General features: G+C 42.7%; 1 protein-coding gene and 1 long non-coding RNA gene across 4 annotated transcripts in view; both read left to right on the top strand.

Annotated features, from left to right (window-relative positions):
• abca5 (ATP-binding cassette, sub-family A (ABC1), member 5) overlaps positions 1-22994 on the top strand; it is a 93843-nt gene that overhangs the window by 59480 nt on the left and 11369 nt on the right. For 2 of the 3 annotated variants that reach the window (XM_029698994.1, XM_029698996.1), the window contains exons 18-29: positions 10395-10596; positions 10918-11084; positions 11545-11672; positions 12196-12333; positions 12581-12694; positions 13344-13514; positions 15653-15766; positions 15986-16192; positions 16396-16487; positions 21476-21623; positions 21774-21891; positions 22762-22853. In XM_029698994.1, coding sequence (XP_029554854.1) covers positions 10395-10596; positions 10918-11084; positions 11545-11672; positions 12196-12333; positions 12581-12694; positions 13344-13514; positions 15653-15766; positions 15986-16192; positions 16396-16487; positions 21476-21623; positions 21774-21891; positions 22762-22853 — 1691 coding nt within the window. The remainder of the gene's footprint in view (positions 1-10394; positions 10597-10917; positions 11085-11544; positions 11673-12195; positions 12334-12580; positions 12695-13343; positions 13515-15652; positions 15767-15985; positions 16193-16395; positions 16488-21475; positions 21624-21773; positions 21892-22761; positions 22854-22994) is intronic. The other variant, XM_029698995.1, reaches the window with a different exon arrangement.
• LOC115153501 (uncharacterized) lies at positions 11184-11515 on the top strand. Its single transcript, XR_003867701.1, has 2 exons — positions 11184-11261; positions 11321-11515. It is a non-coding gene; the product is annotated as an uncharacterized LOC115153501 (long non-coding RNA).

Below are 22994 nucleotides of genomic sequence, written 5' to 3'. Positions count from 1 at the left end.
TAGGTCAGTTAGGATCACCACTTTATTTTAAGAATGTGAAATGTCAGAATAATAGAGAGAATTATTTATTTCAGTTTTTATTTCTTTCATCACATTCCCAGTGGGTCAGAAGTTTACATAGACTCAATTAGTATTTGGTAGCATTGCCTTTAAATTGTTTCACTTGGGTCAAGCGTTTCGGGTAGTCTTCCACAAGCTTCCCACAATAAATTGGGTGAATTTTGGCTCATTCCTCCTGACAGAGCTGGAGTAATTGAGTCAGGTTTGTAGGCCTCCTTGCTTGCACATGCTTTTTCAGTTCTGCCCACAAATTTTCTATGGGATTGAGGTCAGGGCTTTGTGATGGCAACTCCAATACCTTGACTTTGTTGTCCTTAAGCCATTTTGCCACACCTTTGGAAGTATGCTTGAGGTCATTGTGCATTTGGAAGACCCATTTGTGACCAAGCTTTAACTTCCTGACTGATGTCTTGAGATGTTGCTTCAAAATATCCACAGTTTTCCTACCTCATGATGCCATCTATTTTGTGAAGTGCACCAGTCCCTCCTGCAGCAAAGCACCCCCACAACATGATGCTGCCACCCCTGTGCTTCACGGTTGGGATGGTATTCTTCAGCTTGCAAGCCTCTCCCTTTTTCCTCCAAACATAATGATGGTCATTATGGCCAAACAGTTCTATTTTTGTTTCATCAGACCAGAGGACATTTCTCCAAAAAGTATGATCTTTGTCCCCATATGCAGTTGCAAACTGTAGTCTGGCTTTTTTATGCCGGGTTTTGGAGCAGTGGCTTCTTCCTTGCTGAGAAAGCAGCCTTTCAGGTTATGACGATATAGGACTCATTTTACTGTGGATATAGATACTTTTGTACCTGTTTCCTCCAGCATCTTCACAAGGTCCTTTGCTGTTGTTCTGGGATTGATTTGCACTTTTCGCACCAAAGTACATTCATCTCTAGGAGACAGAACGTGTCTCCTTCCTGAGCGGTATGATGGCTGTGTGGTCCCATGGTGTTTATACTTGCATACTATTGTTTGTACAGATGAACGTGGTACCTTCAGGCATTTGGAAATTGCTCCCAAGGATGAACCAGACTTGTGGAGGTCTACACATTTTTTTCTGAGGTCTTGGTTGATTTCTTTTGATTTTCCCATGATGTGAAGCAAAGAGGCACTGAGTTTGAAGGTAGGCCTTGAAATACATCCACAGGTACACCTCCAATTGACTCAAATGATGTAAATTAGCCTATCAGAAGCTTCTAAAGCCATGACATCATTTTCTGGAATTTTCCAAGCTGTTTAAAAGCACAGTCAACTTAGTGTTTGTAAACTTCTGACCCATTTGAATTGTGATCAAGTGAATTATAAGTGAAATAATCTCTGTAAACAATTGTTGGAAAAATTACTTGTGTCATGCACAAAGTAGATGTCCTAACCGACTTGCCAAAACTATAGTTTGTTAACAAGAAATTTGTGGAGTGGTTGAAAAACGAGTTTTAATGACTCCAACCTAAGTGCATGTAAACTTCCGACTTCAACTGTACATGATGTCAACAGAAACGTCAGTGAAGACACAGTAGTTTACTGACAATACTTGCTAGTGGCAGCAAGTGTCCTATAAGTTATTGTGACTTTTACATAACCTACTGACAAATAGTTTCCAGTTAAGAAATTACAAATTCACAGTATTTTATGCCATTAAGTTACCATTAAGTTACTGGAAAATGCACAATAACCTCTTTACAGTGCATCTCATTACTGACTGATATGTTATCTTGCTAAGTTTGCAGAACAGTGTCAAAGGAGTTGCTGAACTTGCATCGTCATAACCATCAAACACTTTACTTCTTATGGGCAGGTGGGACGTCCCACCTGGCCAACATCCGGTGAAATTGCAGAGCGCGAAATTCTAAAATACCAAATTCAAATATTTAACATTCTTGAAAATATGTGTTATACATCAAAATAAAGCTTAACTTCTTGTTAATCCAGCCGCTGTGTCAGATTTCAAAAAGGCTTTACGGCTAAATTAAACCATGCGATTATCTGAGGACAGCGCCCCGCTTACAAACACATGAAAATCATATTTCAACCAGGCAGGTGCGCCACAAAAGTCAGAAATAGTGATATAATTCATGCCCTACCTTTGAAGATCTTCTGTTGGCACTCCAAAATGTCCCAGAAACATCACAAATGGTACTTTTGTTTGATATATGTCCCAAAAAGGTCCATTTATTTGGCGCGTTTGATTCAGAAATACACCGATTTCAACTCACCCAATAAGTTACCTGTAAACTTGGTCCAAACATTTCAAACAACGTTCCTAATCCAACCTCAGGTACCCTAGAAACGTAAATAATCTATAAAATTTAAGACGGAATAAGCTGTCTCCAATACCGGATAAAAACAACCTGAAGCGTGCTCCAGTTGACACACATCAAAACAGTAGAGTCCACCTGGAGTGACACTTACAATGAATAGCACTACTTCTTAATTTCTCAAAAGAAAAACATCGAACAATTTCTAAAGACTGTTGACATCTAGTGGAAGCCATAGGAACTGCAACCAGGTTCCTAATAATAAGGGTATCCCATAGAAAACAAATGGAAAATTCTATGACCTCAATTATTTTCCCCCTGGATGGTTTGTCCCCGGGGTTTCGCCTGCCATATCAGTTCTGTTATACTCACAGACAATATTTTAACAGTTTTAGAAACTTTAGAGTGTTTTCTATCCAAATCTAATTATATGCACATCCTAGCTTCTGGGCCTGAGTAACAGGCAGTTTACTTTTGGGCACGCTTTATCTCGGGGGGAAAATACTGCCCCCTACCCAAGAGAGGTTAAACTGCTCCAACACTTCGACTGACGGTTTGCACAAATACACATATACACTATATATACAATAGTATGTGGATATCCCTTTAAATTAGTGGATTTGGCTATTTCAGCCACTCTTGTTGCTGACAGGTGTATAAAATCGAGCACAGCGCCATGCAATCTCCATAGACAAACATTGGCAGTAGAAGGACCTTACTGAGAGCTCCGTGACTTTCAACATCGCACCGTCATAGGATGCCACCTTTCCAACAAGTCAGTTTGTAAAATTTCTGCTCTTCTAGAGCTGCCGTGGTCAACTGTAATTGCTGTTATTGTGAAGTGGAAATGTCTAGGAGCAACAATGGCTCAGATGCGAAATGGTAGGCCACACAAGCTCTCAGAACGGGTTTACCAAGTGCTGAAGCGCGCAATGCTTAAAATACTGTGTCCTTGGTTGCAACACTCACTACCGAGTTCCAAACTGCCTCTGGAAGCAACGTCGGCACAATAACTGTTCCTTCGGGAGCTTCATGAAATGGGTTTCCATAGCTGAGCAGCCGCACACAAGCGCAATGCCAAGCGTCGGCTGGAGTGGTTTAAAGCTCGCCACCATTGGACTTTGGAGCAGTGTAAACGTGAACTAACGGGACTTCCCCGGGAGAGCTCCTGACAAACATTCAGATGTATGGTGCATCAAGTTTGTTGGAACCTCTCCAGGGCGCTGACAAATACATTTTAAATATTTACATTTTAGTCAATTAGCAGACGCTCTTATCCAGAGCGACTTACAGTAGTGAATGCATACATTTCATTTCATACATTATTATTATTTTTTTCCTACTGGCCCCCCGTGGGAATCGAACCCACAACCCTGGCGTTGCAAACACCATGCTCTACCAACTGAGCCACAGGGAAGGCGTGGTGTCAGCGAGCTGGAGAGGTTCCAACAAACTTGATGCACCATACGTCTGAACGTCTGTCAGGAGCTCTCCCGGGGCAGTCCCGTTAGTTCTCTTATGTACTGCAGACAAGTCAACTTATTCATAATTCATTAATCACTAACGTTTGCTTCATTCATGTAACCGACCAATACTGGGTCATGCATGTGACAGACCAATACCTCACAAGGCTTCTTCTCTCTAAGCTGAGACCTTGAAACTGAGATGTTGTTCTCAAAACAAGGGTCTAGGTGTACTGCCAAATTGCCGATAGTGATGTGATTTAGATTTTAGCTTCTATATCAAAATATTCTATACTCCTATTAAAGTAAGGGAAATCAACACAGAAAAAACAGACACTTCATTATTTCAAACCCTTCATTCTAGTTTGTACAATCCAAATAGTATGGTAAGACTATAATCCTAATAAAGTTATACATCTATTAATGGGAGTGAATTAATAAAAAATACACACATACACAGCATGGCAAATGACACAATGTAGACAAACTATGAAGAAGAAAAAAAACACACGCTGCAGCCCATTTGGCAATTTGGGATCCCCAACTTCCAAACAGGGATTCCAACTAAGTTGCAAGCATCCCCTCTGGTTGTGGGGAATTATTCTTAGCAACAGTGGCAATGTATACAGCGAGATCAGTCATATCAGAAGAATGATCTGGGACAAAAGTACAACATTCATCACCAATGATTGCACAAGTGTTCCCTTGACCTGCCAAAACATCGCTAGGAGCCTCTCTGTTACACAATTCTTTTAGCATTTCCAATGTTTTCTACATCTCTGGAGATCTCCCAAATTTGGTCTAGGGCACATGCAATCCAAGATGGCGTACCAGTCAGACATCTTTGTCCTGTCGTGTCCCTTGTATATATCTTTTTATATCTTTATCTTCGCATAAAAAAAAATATTTTCCTAAACCTCAACTTCTAAATACTCTCCTGCATCCCGCCTCACCCAATGTGGCGTGGATCAGTTTTTTTTTTCTAAAGTATTTTTATTTACTTCGGATCCGGTATCCCTCAACTGAAGCTAGCCAGCTAACTACCTACCAGCTATCAGTCAGCAAACCACTGCTAGCGGTCATCAGCTAACCTTTAGCTCAGAAAGCTCTCGCCAGTTCGTGCAACGTGACTCAAACCAGAGCATAACGGACCTATTTTTTCTCTCCATATCCCCGGATTCCTACCGCAAGCTCTGAACATTTTCATCTGGATCTTCGCAACTAGCTAACCGCAATCCCGGGTGACTACTCCTGGCTAGCTTTTCCATCCTGGAGCAAGCACCAATTAGCCTGAAGCTAGCCCGGCTTGGGCTCCTGGGCTTCCACCGAAGCCCACTACTGGGCTACAATATCCGGACCCCTTCTACTGCCGGTACGGGGCACGGAACCACACTCTACGACTGGAATACCGACATCATCTGCCTGAGGATTTCAACAGGCCCCTCAGGCGCGATGTCCGCTGAAGGTCCATTCTGCTAACCACGACCTGCTAACTACCTAGAGCTACTTGGAACCCTACTAATCCACGACTGGTCTGTCGACGTCACCACACAAAGAGGCAAAACCAGACTTGCCTACATCACGACATCCCCCAAAGGCCCTTCCGCTAGCTTGCTAACCCCGGTCTACTAACTGCTAGCTTGCTAACCCCGGTCTGCTAACTGCTAGCTTGCTAACCCCGGTCTGCTAACTGCTAGCTTGCTAGACCCGGTCTGCTAACTGCTAGCTTGCTAGACCCGGTCTGCTAACTGCTAGCTTGCTAGCCCCAGTCTGCTAACTGCTAGCTTGCTTTCCCCGGTCTGCTAACTGCAAGCTTGCTTTCCCCGGTCTGCTAACTGCAAGCTTGCTTTCCCCGGTCTGCTAACTGCAAGCTTGCTTTCCCCGGTCTGCTAACTGCAAGCTTGCTTTCCCCGGTCTGCTAACTGCTTGCTTGCTAACCCGGTCTGCTAACTGCTTGCTTGCTAACACGGTCTGCTAACTGCTTGCTTGCTAACCCGGTCTGCTAACTGCTTGCATGCTAACCCGGTCTGCTAACTGCTAGCGTGTTAGCCCCGGCCTACTAACTGCTAGCTTGTTAGCACCGGCCTGCTAACTGTCTGAATCGCCGTGTCCCCAGCCAGCCCAACCACTCACTGGACCCATATGTTAATTTGGCTACGCATGCCTCTCTTTAATATCAATATGCCTCGTCCATTACTGTCCTGGTTAGTGATTACTGTCTTATTTCACTGTAGAGCCTCTAGCCCTGCTCAATATGCCTTAACCAACCATGTTGTTCCACCTCCTATATATGCGATGACATCACCTGGTTTAAACATCTCTAGAGACTATATCTCTCTCATCATTACTCAATGCCTAGGTTTACCTCCAATGTACTCACATCCTACCTTACCTTGGTCTGTACACTATGCCTTGAATCTATGCTATCGTTCCCAGAAACCTGCTCCTTTTACTCTCTGTTCCGAACATGCTAGACGGCCAGTTCGTATAGCCTTTAGCCGAAAAAGCCTTGGTTTCATGCATGTTAACATTAGAAGCCTCCTCCCTAAGTTTGTTTTACTCACTGCTTTAGCACACTCTGCCAACCCGGATGTCTTAGCCGTGTCTGAATCCTGTCTTAGGAAAACCACCAAAAGCCCTGAAATCTCCATCACGAACTATAAACTTTTCCGCCAAGATAGAACTTCCTAAGGGGGCGGTGTTGCAATCTACTGCAGAGATAGCCTGCAGAGTTCTGTCTTACTATCCAGGTCTGTACCCAAACAATTTAAGCTTCTACTTCTAAAAATGCACCTTTCCAGAAACATGTCTCTCACTGTTGCCGCTTGCTATAGACCACCGTTTGCCCCCAGCTGTGCCCTCGACACCATATGTGAATTGATTGCCCTCCATCTATCTTCTGAGCTCGTGCTACTAGGTGACCTAAACTGGGACATGCTTAACTTCTCTAGGGTAGGGGGCAGTATTTTCACGGCCGGATGAAAAATGTACCCAAATTAAACGGTCTACTACTCTGGCCCAGGAACTAGAATATGCATATTAGATTTGGATAGAAAACACTCTGAAGTTTCTAAAACTGTTTGAAAGATGTCTGTGAGTATAACAGAACTCATATGGCAGGCAAAAACCTGAGAGAAATCTAACCAGGAAGTGGGAAATCTGGTGCTTGTAGTCTTTTCAAGTCATTGCCTATCCAACACACAGTGACTTAGGGTTCATTTTGCACTTCCTAAGGCTTCCACTAGATGTCAACAGTCTTTAGAACCTAGTTTCATGCTTTTGCAGTGAACAGAGAGCGAACAAGAAGGCCAGAAAGTTGGTGACTCAGGAAAGGACATGAGTTCATTGGCGCGCATTTACGTGAGTGGTGGCTGTGTTCCAAAACGTTTTTCAAGACATTGGAATCGTCCGGTTGGAATATTTTTGAAGTTTTATGTTAAAAAGGCCTTAAAGATTGATGCTATACAACGTTTGACGTTTCAACGAACGTAAATATAACTTTTTGTCGTGAAATTTTGGGCGCGCTTCCTACATTTGGAGTAGCTTACTGAACACGCAAACGACAAGGAGGTATTTGGACATAAATTATGGACTTTATCGAACAAAACAACATTTATTGTGGACCTGGGATTTCTGGAAGTGCCTTCTGATGAAGATCATCAAAGGTAAGTGAATATTTCTAATGCTATTTATGATTTTAGATGACTCCAAAATGGCGGGTATCTGTATTGCCTGGTGTATTTTTCTGAGCGCAGTACTCAGATTATTGCAGTGTGCTTTCCCCGTGAAGCTTTTTTGAAATCTGTCACAGCAGTTGCATAAAGGAGATGGTTATCTAAATTCTTTGAATAACAGTTTCATATTTTCTCAACGTTTATGTTGAGTATTTTTGTAAATTGTGCTGATTCACCGGCAGTATTGGAGGCAAAATATTTTCTGAACATCACGCGCCAATGTAAAATGCTGTTTTTGGATATAAATATGAACTTTATCGAACAGAACATACATGTATTGTCTAACATTGAGTCCTAGGAGTGTCATCTGATGAAGATCGTCAAAGGTTAGTGCTTAATTTTATCTGAATTTCTGGTATTTGTGACCCCTCTCCTGCTTGGAAAATGGCTGTGTGGTTTTTCTTGTGTTGTACCTGTCCTAACATAATCTAACTTTATGCTTTCGCCGTAAAGCCTTTTTGAAATCGGACAATGTGGTTACATTAAGGAGAAGTGTACCTTTTTTAAAATGGTGTAAAATAGTCGTATGTTTGAGAACTTTGAATTATGACATTTTGTTGTTTTGAATTTGGCACTCTGATTTTTCACTGGCTGTTGAATAGTGTGTTAGCGAATAGTGTGCTAGCGTCCCACCTTCCCAAGAGAGGTTAACACCCCGGCCATCCTACAATCTAAGCTCTGGCAGTCTCTTTGGGGGTGCCACAGGGTTCAATTCTCGGGCCGACTCTCTTCTCTGTATACTTCAATGATGTCGCTCTTGCTGCTGGTGATTTTCTGATCCACCTCTACGCAGACGACACCATTCTGTATACTTCTGGCCCCTCTTTGGACACTGTGTTAACTAACCTCCAGACGAGCTTCAATGCCATGCAAGTCTCCTTCCGTGGCCTCCAACTGCTCTTAAATGCATGCTATTCAATCGATCACTGCCCGCACCTGCCCGCCCGTCCAGCATCACTACTCTGGACGGCTCTGACTTAGAATACGTGGACAACTACAAATACCTAAATTAAATCTAGAATCGGCTTCCTATATCGCAACAAAGCATCCTTCACTCATGCTGCCAAACATACCCTCGTAAAACTGACCATCCTACCGATCCGAAGTCGAGGATCGGTAGGATGTCATCTATAAAATAGCCTCCAACACTCTACTCAACAAATTGGATGCAGTCTATCACAGTGCCATCCATTTTGTCACCACAGCCCCATACACTAACCACCACTGCGACCTGTGCGCTCTCGTTGGTTGGCCCTTGCTTCATACTCGTCGCCAAACCTACTGGCTACAGGTTATTTACAAGTCTCTGCTAGGTAAAGCCCCGCCTTTTCTCAGCTCACTGGTCACCATAGCAGCTCCCACTCGTAGCACGCGCTCCAGCAGGTATATCTCACTGGTCACCCCCAAAGCCAATTTCTCGTTTGGTCGCTTTTCCTTCCAGTTCTCTGCTGCCAATGACTGGAAGAACTTGACTGGCCTGCACACTTTTGGGATGAATCGGAACCCAACGACTGCGAGCCAGGCCTAATCGCCCAACATTGTGTCCCACCTCACTAATGCTTTTGTGATTGAATGTAAGCAAGTCCCCACAGCAATGTTCCAACATCTAGTGGAAAGCCTTCCCAGAAGAGTGGAGGCTGTTATTGCAGCAAAGGGGGGACCAGCTCCATATTAATGACCATGATTTTGGAATGATATGTTCGACGAGCAGGTGTCCACATACTATTGGTCATGTATTGTATTTAACTTTGCCCCCAAATATGCAAATGAGACCCAACCAGTACATTGCCCCCACCTATATTTTAAAGTGCAGTGATGATCATACCTTATGTTCAAAATATTGTGTAGAAAAATCTCACATACCTATGAGGTACACCGAACTGTTCCATGTGAGTTTATACAGTATGTATAGCTGTGAAGAGTATCTTTGACCTTTTTGTAGCCCAGGGAACAACACTACACTAACCATACCCTTGTTTTTTGAGTGTGTTAATATACTGTATGTTCCGAGCAATAAGTATGAACCTGGTGGCACTGCAGAAATATTGTTGCACTCCCAAGAAAGGGGTTGCAAGTTCAAATCCTCAAATAATTGTTGTATATTCTCTCAAGTGTCATGGAGCACTGCTAGTTTTACATTTTACGTTACTTGATTTTGTGCAGATTTTTAGCAAAGTGCAGAAATTGCCAATTATTGCCAATAAGTCTGTAGAACGCATTGTTCACAGTACAAAATTCTCTTTTACAGTAATTGAAATCAGAATATAGCATGTTTATTGAAATAATAAGTTGTAAGTTTTTACTTTATTTTTACTGCAACTTTAGACACATTGCAAACGTATTCTTGGCAATAAATATATAGCTAATCTCCATTATGTCCATCGATCTGGTGGTGCAGCAGCAACATCAGGTAGCTAGCAACCAAGATGTTGTGAGTTCAAATCCCAAGTGAGGTTGAGTCCCAAGTAATCAGCATATAGCAGCATACTGTCCATTAACATCAACTATTACTTTTTAAGTAGTATTCTAAATGATATTGGACATCTCAGCTTTCACATTTCATGTTCTCACGTTTACATTTTGAATCCCATGTTGTCACATTAATTTCACATGTTGTCACGTGTAGTTTTATGTTATCACATTAACTTCACATGTGATCATAAGGTGCAATCTACTGACAACTATGTTACCTAGGTCGTATTCATTAGGCACCAAACTGAAGAAAACTGACAAACAGGGAGATGACTACCTGAACTTGTCCAATTAGAAATATAATTTTTCGTTTTCTGTTCAAAAACATTTTCTACAGTGAGCCCTAAAAGTACGAACCTGTTGAGTAGCCTAATAACATATTCCTCTCTCCCACCCCTCCCGTCTCCAGACTACAGTGTGTTCAACCAGGAGCAGGTTGAGGATGAGGGTGATGCATCCTCTCTGGACGACACTGACCAAAGACTACTGACCTTCTCTGACAGCAAGCCAGAGGCGGTCCAGGGCCATGCTCTGTGGAGGCAGCAGTTCAGCACCGTGGCCTGGCTACACATGCTCAACATGCAGAGAGAGAGGAAGGCCTTTGTCTACACGTGAGTCTGGGGAGGGAACTGCTTACCTCTCTATTACGACGTTATTGACCTTATACACTGTGTTGTTGTACTAAGGCTATAAGCAAGGTAATAGGGAGGTAAGCAGTTCCCTCCCCACATGCTCAACATGTAGAGGGAGAGGAAGGCCTTTGGCTACACGGGCTAGTCTGGGTTGAGAAGGACAGGGAACTGTTCAGGGCTGGGTCTGGGTGTGAACCCCAACACAGTGTCAGTGTGGGTCAAAGGTCCATTTGATACTTATGGTGGCAGAGGAGACAGTTACTCAGTGTATTTGTGTGTCTCTCTCCCTCCCCCTCTCAGTCTGGCATTGTTCCTGGTCTTCCTAGCTGCTGTGCTAGTATTGTCTCTGGCTACGGGGAACATCCAGATCCACGCTCCAGAACGGCAGTTTGTCCCCATCTACCTGCTGAGACCGAACCAGGCCCCCCGGAAATACACCACCAGTCTACTGGTCCAGAACTCATCAGGTACGTCAGCCAATCAGTCAGGAAATACACCACCAGTCTACTGGTCCAGAACTCATCAGGTACGTCAGCCAATCAGTCAGGAAATACACCACCAGTCTACTGGTCCAGAACTCATCAGGTACGTCAGCCAATCAGTCAGGAAATACACCACCAGTCTACTGGTCCAGAACTCATCAGGTACGTCAGCCAATCAGTCAGGAAATACACCACCAGTCTACTGGTCCAGAACTCATCAGGTTAGTCCATACTCTCTTCTATACTGTCAACTGATACTCTTGAATACTGTGTTATCCTCCCTTCACTACAGCTCTGAAATACTTTATGTTCTCTATCTAGCTCCTTCCAAGCAGTAGAGTTCCTAGCAGCATCTGTTCACAGAATATGAGTGGCTGAATACGAGAGTAGAAACACTCTGGTTAGAAACACACACAAAAAAACTGTGGTCTGTTTCTCTGCGCAGGCTCGGATATCTCCGACTTCATCCGTAACCTAGAATCTCAGGACATCAAGGTGGAGATGATGAAGAACACAGACTACATGTCCTGTGCTCCTCACAGCGCAGCCATCAGCGTCACCGGATCCAACAAGGTGAAAAATAATAACCCCTCTTATACAGGAGAAGGGCGACATTCTTTCTTTCTCTCTCTGTGTGTGTGGGTGGTTTACCCTCTGATTATATGCATGATGTGGATGGTTCTAAATTGAGTGCTAAATGGAGTGCTCTTAGGCTGAGGCTAGTTATGTAGCAAGTGCCCTAATTGGTAGTAGGGTGCTTCAGTAGAGTGGTTGGTTCACGTTTACCCTGGTTGTCTGTCTATGGCGAAGAGCCACATAGGATGTGTCTACACAGGCAGCCCAATTCTGATTTTCCCCCCTTGGACTATTTTGACCAATCAAAATCAAATTAGCTCTTTTGCCAATAATTGGGTTATAAGATCAGAAGGCATAGAGAGGCCACTAATGCCGCTTTAAATGCCCAGTCCTTGATTGACTCTTCTTCTGTCTGGTTATAGGGTTTCAGTTAAGCATAGCTTTGCGCAAGCAAGCCCACCCACACACACACACAGACAACCATTGACAACAGACACTTTTTTCTTTCTCTGGTATGCAGGGTTTCCGATACAGTGTAGCGTTCAACAGTACTACCGTCCACTCTTTGCCCATGACAGTCAACGTCCTCAGTAACGCCATCCTACGAGGCCTCAACGGCACACAACACATCCACACCTGGACCAAGCCCTTCGACTATGTAAGTCAAGTCCAATAAGACTAATGATTGGAATAACACCGTGATGGTTTAGTTAGAATAGTACGTACAGCAATAGTCTAGAAAAATGAAGTTATATTCTATCTAAAACTTGTTACAGACATACACAAGCAATAAAGTATCTTTATCCATGTATCTATCTAATCTTTCTATCAAATTAACAAAAGGTGGCTGAAAGAGTGAGCGTCATGCTACAATAATTTTACGTTTCCTCTGTTCTTCTCCTTAGCAAATTCCCGACGCCACATCATATGCTCTGGTCTACATTGAGGCTATCATACTGGGGATGCTAGCTGCAGGCATGCCTGCCTACTTCGCCATGGACCACACCCGAGACAGAGAGGTAAGCACTAAGCGGTTGATTCACCCGAGTCGGAGAGGGTAAGCACTGAGCAGTCGATTCACCCGAGACGGAGAGGGTAAGCACTGAGCAGTCGATTCACCCGAGACGGAGAGGGTAAGCACTGAGCAGTCGATTCACCCGAGACGGAGAGGGTAAGCACTGAGCAGTCGATTCACCCGAGACGGAGAGGGTAAGCACTGAGCAGTCGATTCACCCGAGACGGAGAGGGTAAGCACTGAGCAGTCGATTCACCCGAGACGGAGAGGGTAAGCACTGAGCAGTCGATTCACCCGAGACGGAGAGGGTAAGCACTGAGCAGTCGATTCACCCGAGACGGAGAGGGTAAGCACTGAGCAGTCGATTCACCCGAGACGGAGAGGGTAAGCACTGAGCAGTCGATTCACAGAATAGCAGACATTCCATGAATACTGTCTGGGACTGCTCGAATGCAGGACTGTCTGGAGCTTTCAGTTTTCTCCCAATTCAGAAATGACCTCATTGGTGATTGATTGAACAACAATAGCGGTGAAACTGAAAGCCTACAATACAACACAAAAGGCACTCCTTTTGTGATCTACATTCAAAAGCATTAATTTAGAATGCTTTCCATATTGACTGATAAATCTTTCCTTTCTCTTCTCAATCCTAGATAAAGTGCCGTTCAACGCTGCGTATCTCTGGCCTGGTCCCGTCTGCGTACTGGTGTGGTCAGGCTGCAGTGGACATCCCCTTCTACTACCTCATACTGACCACCATGACCAGCATCCTCTTCTCCTTCCATACTGCCAACCTGCTTACCACTGGCAACGTCACCGCAGTGGTCAGTTAGACTCACGTGTCTAGTACAGTACACACGCACACATCCGTGGTCAGTCAGAAACATCATACACATACAGTGGAAAGAAAAAGTATGTGAACCCTTTGGAATTCTGCATAAATTGGTCATAAAATTTGATCTGATCTTAATCTAAGTCACAGCAATGGACAAACACTGTGCTTGAACTAATAACACACAAGTTGTTGTATTTTTCTTGTCTATATTGAATACAGTGATTAAACATTCACAGTGTAGGTTGGAAAAAGTATGTGAACCCCTAGGCTAATCACTTCTCCAAAAGCTAATTGGTGTCAGGAGTCAGCTACCCTGGAGTCCAATCAATGAGACGAGATTGGAGATGTTGGTTAGAGCTGTCCTGCCCTATTAAAAACACTCACAAAATTTGAGTTTGCTATTCACAAGAAGCATTGTCTGATGTGAACCATGCCTCGAACAAAAGAGATCTCAGAAGACCTAAGATTAGGAATTGTTGACTTGCATAAAGCTTGAAAGGGTTACAAAAGTATCTCTAAAAGCCTTGATGTCTCCACGTTAAGACAAGTTGTCTATAAATGGAGAAAGTTCAGCACTGTTGCTACTCTCCCTAGGAGTGGCTGCCTGTAAAGATGACTGCAAGAGCACAGCGCAGAATGCTCAATGAGGTTAAGAAGAATCCTAGAGTGTCAGCTAAAGACATACAGAAATCTCTGGAACATTCCAACATCTCTACGATGCGTAAAACACTAAACAAGAATGGTGTTTGTGGGTGGACACCACGGAAGAAGCCACTGCTGTCCAAAAAAATCATTGCTGCACGTCTGAAGTTTGCAAAAGAGCACCTGGATGTTCCACAGCGCTACTGGCAAAATATGCTGTGAACAGATGAAACTACAGTTGAGTTGTTTGGAAGGAACATACAACACTATGTGGAGAAAAAAAAGGCTCACCAACATCAAAACCTCATCCCAACCCTAAAGTATGGTGGAGGGAGCATCATCTGTTTTGCTGCCTCAGGGCCTGGACAGCTTGCTATCATCAACAGGAAAAATGAATTCCCAAGTTTATCAAGACATTTTGCAGGAGAATGTAAGGCTATCTGTCCACCAATTGAAGCTCAACAGAAGTTGGGTGATGCAACAGGACAATGACCCAAAACACAGAAGTAGATCAACAGAATGGCTTCAACAGAAGAAAATACGCCTTCTGGAGTGGCCCAGTCAGAGTCCTGACCTCAACCCGATTGAGATGCTGTGACATGACCTCTAGAGCAGTTCACACCAGACATCCCAAGAATATTGCTGAACTGAAAACGTTTTGTAAAGAGGAATGGTCCAAAATTCCTCCTGACCGTTGTGCAGGTGTGATCCGCAACGACAGACACTTTTGGTTGAGGTTATTGCTGCTATAAGAATATTTTGAAGATAAATACACAACGCAGAGGACAAGAGTACTAGAGTATTAATGGTCAATAGCAAATTGTAAATAGGAGTTGGGTTTCAATTCAACATCTGTTTAGAATTTGTAGAATGTCACTCCTGAACTCAGAGCGACGTGTGCCACGGTTTCATTAGTCTACATTGAGTCGGGGGCAGGATACTTGTTACTTGGCCATTGGCCAAGTTGTACTGCAATGATTTCTGATTAGTCAACCCCAGGTTAGGGTGGGGGGGTTATCAATGGCAGCCTGTTCCTTTGTTCAATGGAGAAAAGCTGAGGAGAGGGGAGGCTGAACATCTGAACATCTACCTCCCAGCATAACATCCTGATTTGTCCTTCTCAAATAAACCAATTTTTCTCCCCCTGATTTGCTTTGGCGTTTGTGTTATTGAAGAATAACATAAATTGCTAACACTGCCAAAGGTGGGTCAACCAGTTATAAAATCAAAGGGCTCACATACTTTTTCCCACCTTGCACTGTGAATGTTTACACACTGTGTTCAATAAAGGCATGAAAACTTATAATTGTGTGTTATTAGTTTAAGCAGACTATGTTTGTCTATTGTTGTGACTTAGATGAAGAGCAGATCAAATTTTATGACCAATTTATGCAGAAATCCAGGTAATTCCATAGGGTTCACATACTTTTTCATGCCACTGTACACTCCCTCAGACTGACTCTCTCTCCATCTTATTTTCTATAGATCCTGTGTCTGATAGGTTTTGGCCCAGCTATGATCCTGTTTGCCTACGTGGTGTCTTTCATGTTCACACGCGTCCAGAGTAACAGAGACTTCTTCTCTGTGGTCTCCATGATGGTGAGAACAACAACCTTCCCTCCCTCCCTATCACACAACATTTATATAACATTCACACAACATTCTTACAATATTAATAAAACCATGATTTGTTTTTATTATGAAGTTCTCTATAGTGAAAAAATATATAAGTAGATGAATGATTTGTGTCAATGTGGGAGCAGCTATATTACTTTGTGTTTGGTTATTGTGTGTGTGTGTCGTTCTGTTGCATACTAGGTGTGTGTGGTGTCTGCCTCCATCGTCCAGCTGTCATTTGTGAACGACAACCCCGGGCTGACGAGGATCCTCCACAATACACTATGTTTCTTCAACCCTCTCTACCCCTTAATGGGCTGCCTTAACTCTATCACCAAGGCCACCTTCCTGCCCTCCCTCTATGAAGAGGACTTCCTCTGGAAGAACCTGCTCATTGCTGTCCTATCTGTAAGTAGCAGGAAATGCCCTGGACATTATAGTAGGAATTGGAGTCAGAGTACGGAGATGTTGAGGTGTAACATGGATTGGGTTTGTTGTTGTTGGTTACTTTGTGTCTGGTAGGAAATTATTTCTGTTTCATACAGCATGCTAGCATATCAATATTTTTGTAGACAGACATATAGCACATCACACACATTGTTTCTCCCCAGCCATATCTGCAGTGCATCCTGCTACTGTTCATGCTGCGCTGGTTGGAGATCCGCTACGGAGGGAGGACCATGAAGAATGACCAGTTCTGCAGGTAAGGGATGAGAGAAGAAGAAGAGGGGCAGAGCTACTCAGAGGGGAGAGGTGGGGGTCAATGGATAGGGGGAGTATGTTGATAAAAATATCACACAACTAAAGTCATAGTTAAAGTCCCAGTGCAGTCGAAAAGGACCATTTGTACAAACTAGCTGAAATGATTAACACAACCGGTCACAAAGGTTTACTTGGAAGGGATATAAATACAGCGCTAATTTTGCTTTTATTAAAAAAAAGATAAAGACCCCACCCAGTGCTCTCACTATCACCCTCTATCTTTGATAAAAACAGATATTAAACAATTCTTTTAAATCCTGTCGCCCCGTCTCAAAACCTACTTAACCAAATTGGTACATCCTCAGATAGCCGCTGTCGTCTATTACTTACAGTATCTTACATGCTTCATCAGAAACCAAAGCTCATTAGGCAGTTATATCTCTCGATGCAGAAAAAACCTTTTGATAGACTAAATGGTCATATCTTTGGTCGGTTTTGGAAAATATTATTAAAATACTATATGCCAATACCTCAGCCATAGTAATAACAGGCAATACCTGCTCTGTTCTGTTCAGAATAACTAGAAGTAGCAGGGAAGGTGATCCCATCTCACCTCAGCTATTTTTATTGTCTATGGAGGCCCTGGCCCAGGGACTTCAACAATCAAAAGAAATTACAATAATATCTCTCAATTCTACGGATCATGCCATCTCATTATACTCAGATAATATCTAACTTTACCTAGACAATGTACACTACCGGTTAAAAGTTTGGACACACCTACTCATTCAAGGGTTGTTCTTTATTATTACTATTTTCTACGTTGTCGAATAATAGTGAAGACATCAAAACTATGAAATAACACATATGGAATCATGTAGTAACCAAAAGTGTGTTATGTTAAACAAATCAACATATATTTTATATTTGAGATATTTAAAATAGCCACACTTTGCCTTGATGAGTTCTGGAGCGTGGATCTGGATGTTCCCCGTAGCCAGAGACAATACTAGCACAGCAGCTAGGAAGACCAGGAACAATGCCAGACTGAGAGGGGGAGGGAGAGAGAGACACACGCATACATTGAGTAACTGTCTCCTCTGCCACCACAAGTATCTAATGGACCTTTGACCCACACCAACACTGTGGTGGAGTTCACACCCAGACCAGAACAGTTCCCTGTCCTTCTCAACCCAGACTAGGGGGAAGGGAGAAAAAGAAAGAGGGAGAGAGAAGAGAGAAAGAAAGAAAGGGAGAGTGCATGGGAGAGATCATTTGAATTTCCGCGAGAGACAAATGCATAGAGTAATTGTCTCTGACACAATGTCGAAAGCTCCTCTGCCACCACGAGTATCAAATGGACCTTTGACCAAAACAGTTCTTTAGAACACCCACAGGCCTCACAAGACTCATCTGAAGGTCCCCTGGTGCCAGTTGAAAAAAATGAATGGAAGTATATATGGAGACTGTTTAACCTCTCTAGGGCAGGTGGCACCAAATCGCGATTTTCAAATACCTTAGAAATGCTATTACTTCAATTTCTCAAACATATGACTATTTTACAGCTATTTAAAGACAAGACTCTCGTTAATCTAACCACACTGTCCGATTTCAAAAAGGCTTTACAACGAAAGCAAAACATTAGATTATGTCAGCAGAGTACCCAGCCAGAAATAATCAGACACCCATTTTTCAAGCTAGCATATAATGTCACAAAAACCCAGAAGACAGCTAAATGCAGCACTAACCTTTGATGATCTTCATCAGATGACACACCTAGGACATTATGTTATACAATACATGCATGTTTTGTTCAATCAAGTTCATATTTATATCAAAAACCAGCTTTTTACATTAGCATGTGATGTTCAGAACTAGCATACCCCCCGCAAACTTCCGGGGAATTTACTAACAATTTACTAAATTACTCACGATAAACGTTCACAAAAAGCATATCAATTATTTTAAGAATGATAGATACAGAACTCCTCTATGCACTCGATATGTCCGATTTTAAAATAGCTTTTTGGTGAAAGCACATTTTGCAATATTCTAAGTACATAGCCCAGCCATCACGGGCTAGCTATTTAGACACCCAGCAAGTTTAGCCTTCACCAAAATCAGATTTACTATAACAAAAATGTTATTACCTTTGCTGTTCTTCGTCAGAATGCACTCCCAGGACTTCTACTTCAATAACAAATGTTGGTTTGGTCCCAAATAATCCATCGTTATATCCAAACAGCGGTGTTTTGTTTGTGCGTTCACGACACTATCCGAAATGGTAAATAAGGGTCACGAGCATGGCGCATTTCGTGACAAAAAAATTCTAAATATTCCATTACCGTACTTCGAAGCATGTCAACCGCTGTTTAAAATCAATTTTTTATGCAATTTATCTCGTAAAAAAAAACAATAATATTCCGACCGCGAATATGCGTTTAGCTAAATAGAGGGAAAAAAAGAAAGACGGGGGCGACCAGTGCACGCGCCTAATGCCCATTGTCTACTGATCGGCCACTTGACAAAGGCGATAATGTGTTTCAGCCTGGGGCTGCAATGACGACATTCAGCTTTTTCCCGGGCTCTGAGAGCCTATGGGAGCCGTGGGAAGTGTCACGTTACCGCAGAGATCCTTTGTTTTGGAAAGAGATGTCAAAGAAAGCCAATAAATGGTCAGACAGGCCACTTCCTGTAAAGGAATCTCTCAGGTTTTTGCCTGCCATATGAGTTCTGTTATACTCACAGACACCATTCAAACAGTTTTAGAAACTTTAGGGTGTTTTCTATCCATATCTAATAAGTATATGCATATTTTAGTTACTGGGTAGGAGTAGTAACCAGATTAAATCGGGTACGTTTTTTATCCGGCCGTGTAAATACTGCCCCCTAGCCCTAACAGGTTAATGAAAAAAAAAAGGTTTTAAATACATGTTAAAAAAAATATGATAAATGTTTCCTGATCTTTCTTATATCTCTAGATATAAGTGTCTCTCTAGAGACAGTTCAGAACAAACTTCCTTTTTATATTTTTGGGGGACTGTCTATGTAGATAATCTGTTATTCAATGCATTTGTATTGTAGAATAATAGTGAATACATCAAAACGATGAAATAACACATATGGAATCATGTAGTAACCAAAAAAGTGTTAAACAAATCAAAATATATTTGGTGTCAGGTTTCCTCCAGACATGACGCTTGGCATTCAGGCCAGAAAGTTCAATCTTAGTTTCATCAGACCAGAGAATCTTGTTTCTCCTGCTCTGAGGGTGCCTTTTGGCAAACTCCAAGCGGGTCGTCATGTGCCTTTTACTGAGGAGTGGCTTCCGTCTGGCCACTCCACCATAAAGGCCTGATTGGTGGAGTGCTGCAGAGATGGTTGTCCTTCTGGAAGGTTTTCCCATCTCCACAGAGGAACTCTGGAACTCTGTCAGAGTGACTATTGGGTTCCTGGTCACCTCCTTGACCAAGGCGCTTCTCCCCCGATTGCTCAGTTAGGCGGCGTGGCCAGCTCTAGGAAGAGTCTTGACGGTTTCAAACTTATTCAATTTAAGAATGATGGAGGCCACTTTGTTCTTGGGGACCTTCAATGCTGCAGAAATGTTTTCCCAGATCTGTGCCTCGACACAATCCTGTCTCGGAGCTCTACGGACAATTCCTTCGACCTCATGGCTTTGTTTTTTCTCTGACATGCACTGTCAACTGTGGGACCTTATATAGACAGGTGTGTGCCTTTCCAAATCATGTCCAATCAATTTAATTTACCACAGGTTGCACCTGAGCTCAATTTCGAGTCTCATATCAAAGGGTCTGAATACTTATGTAAAGGTTTCTAAAAACCTGTTTTCGCTTTGTCATTATTGGGTATTATGTGTAGATTGCTGAGGAATTGTTTTTATTTCATCCGTTTTAGAATAGGGCTGTAACGTAACAAAATGTGGGAAAAGTAAAGGGGTCTGAATACTTTCTGAAGGCACTGTATTTAGCAAACTCCATGACAGTAGCTCATGCAAGGGCATAAATAGACTACAAATGCATGCTGGGGCGGGCATGTCCAGAGCTCGTGAAGTGAGCGCTATTGAAGCGAAGTTTGGAGCGGGCGAGAAGGCCGGCGCTCTAGCCTTTAGGAATCTTTCTCCACTCTCCAGTCAAATTGGGCACGCTCAGCTCCAGCTCTGCTCCGCTAACATACTCTTGACGCAAATGAGCTTCCCTGAGATAATTTCTGCACAACCTGTCAGAAACCATTTGGTTTTGCAAACCCACAGTTTCATCAACTGTCTGGATGGCTGGTCTCAGACGATCCCGCTGGTGAAGAAGCCGGATGTGGAGGTCTTGGGCTGGTGTGCTTACACGTGGTCTGCGGTGTTGGACGTACTGCCAAATTCTCTAAAATGATTTTGGAGGTGGCTTATGCTAAAGAAATGAACACTAAATTCTCTGCCAACAGCTCTGGTGGACATTCCTGCAGTCAGCATGCCAATTGCACGCTCCCTAAAAACTTGAGACATCTGTAGGCCCACTTCTTTTTTGTTTGTCTTTTCTTTACCTACCAATTTTATTACAGAATGCGGTGTGGTTTATATAATATATATATAATATAATATATTTTCTTTTTCTGTAGAGGGGCAACTTTCGGTACATGTAGTATAAACTAAAAGTGTGTAAATGCACATGAATATTGTACCTGTAACCCCCCCCAACCAAAAAATGACACATTTTTAAAAAACGTTAAAAAAATAAATGAAAAGAAACTACTGTAAAAAAAATAATTGTTTTTGTTTCTTTCTGACCTTTTCAATTTAAAATAATCACAGTATGGTACTTGATGATTTGATGTTGAGATAACAATGGCTGCATTGGATCTTTAAGTCGTCATAATACTCCACCTAGCTTTGATTCCAAGGTTCCTTGATTTGAATGAGACTTGAAAGTATGGTAACGTGAGACTATGAAACTGAATATTACCATTGTCTTTCTCCTGAAGGATCTCTTCCAAGACTAAGGATAAAGTGGAGCGTAACCCAGAGGAGGGGATCAACGAGGATGAAGATGTTCAGATGGAAAAGGCTCGGGTGAAGGAGGCCCTCACCTGCCAGTGCTGTGAGGAGGTGTGTGTGTGTGGCCATTACGAGGTGTGTGTGTTAAGTGCTTTTTTATTCACACCTTGATCTCTGTGGAAGACGAGTCCCATCTTTGAAAGGGGATTTGCCATGTTTTGACGATTTCCTCAGATCTATTAACTGTCATCTAATAATATTTCTTGTGTGCCCCCCCCCCTTCAGAAACCAGTAGTGGTGGTGAGTAACTTGAGGAAGCAGTATAAATGTCCAAGGGAAGGAATCTCTCTCAAGAAGAGGAGGACGGTAGCCACCAAGAACGTCTCCTTCTGTGTACGCAAAGGTCAGCTGAGCTTACAATCTCCAACTGTAAAGTGTACATTTGATCAGTCAAACACTAAACAATCAAACACTAAACAATCACATGAAGTTATGAATGCAATGATCTTGAGAGTGTATGACTTATGTCCAGGGCGATGGAGGCTGCTGAGGGGAGGACGGCTCGTAGTAATGGATGGAACGGAATTAAACACATGGTTTCCATGTACTTCATTCCAGCCATTATTATAAGTCGTCCTCCCCTCAGCAGCCTCGACTGGATTTAAATGGGGCTTAGGTGGTGGGCGTGGTAAGGGATGTGGCAGGGGCGCAGTTGTTCTGCCGGCGCAGTAAAACAATACAATTAGTGGCCCCAATCTTGGCGGTGTCAAGAAATTATAGACAAGCCAATTTCCCCCAATTCTACACTTTTTTTCCATGCAGCTGCTATTATTATTTTTGTTTTAAAGCAGATTTCTTGCAATTCTATGCATTTTGCCATGGCTAATGCTGTGTTCTTTTGCCCAAACATATACTGCTAAATGAATTGTTTTTGTATTTTCCCTGACTGTCTATATTTTATTTTGGTGGTTGTTAGTTCAAAGATTATATTCAAAAAAAATATTTAGGTCCATTATCTTTTCTACATACTTTCTGTTTTTAGTCATTTAAGTTTACACTGAAAACATTTTTCTATTGCGAAATGTATGAAAAAATTAAATATATATTTTACACTGTTTGTACTTAAGCGACCCCAAAAAAAAACATAGGCGGCCCGTCCAAGGATATTAATAGCAGAGAAATCCCTGTGGTCTGCACTGTGAGGCTTGGGTTTTTGAACAATGTCAATGGTCTCATAACAGATAACCAGTATATCAACTGTATGTGTGTTCAGGTGAGGTGCTTGGACTGCTGGGGCCCAACGGAGCAGGGAAAAGCACCATCATGCATATGTTGTCTGGAGACACAGTCCCAACCGCTGGACAGGTACATACCATTCACCCTCCGTCTTTTGACTGGACCCTATATGGAATTTTTAGGGCCAGTTTCCTGGACTTAAGTCATTTAAATTGAAAATGCCTTTTAAGATGGGTGTACGTTACACGATTTTGGTCCCGATTTAGCTGT

The sequence above is a fragment of the Salmo trutta genome, chromosome 18 (genome assembly GCF_901001165.1).
Source record: "Salmo trutta chromosome 18, fSalTru1.1, whole genome shotgun sequence".
Classification (NCBI taxonomy): domain Eukaryota; kingdom Metazoa; phylum Chordata; class Actinopteri; order Salmoniformes; family Salmonidae; genus Salmo; species Salmo trutta.
The sequence above is the reverse complement of the archived record's forward strand: the minus strand, read 5'-3'. Positions and strand labels throughout refer to the sequence as shown.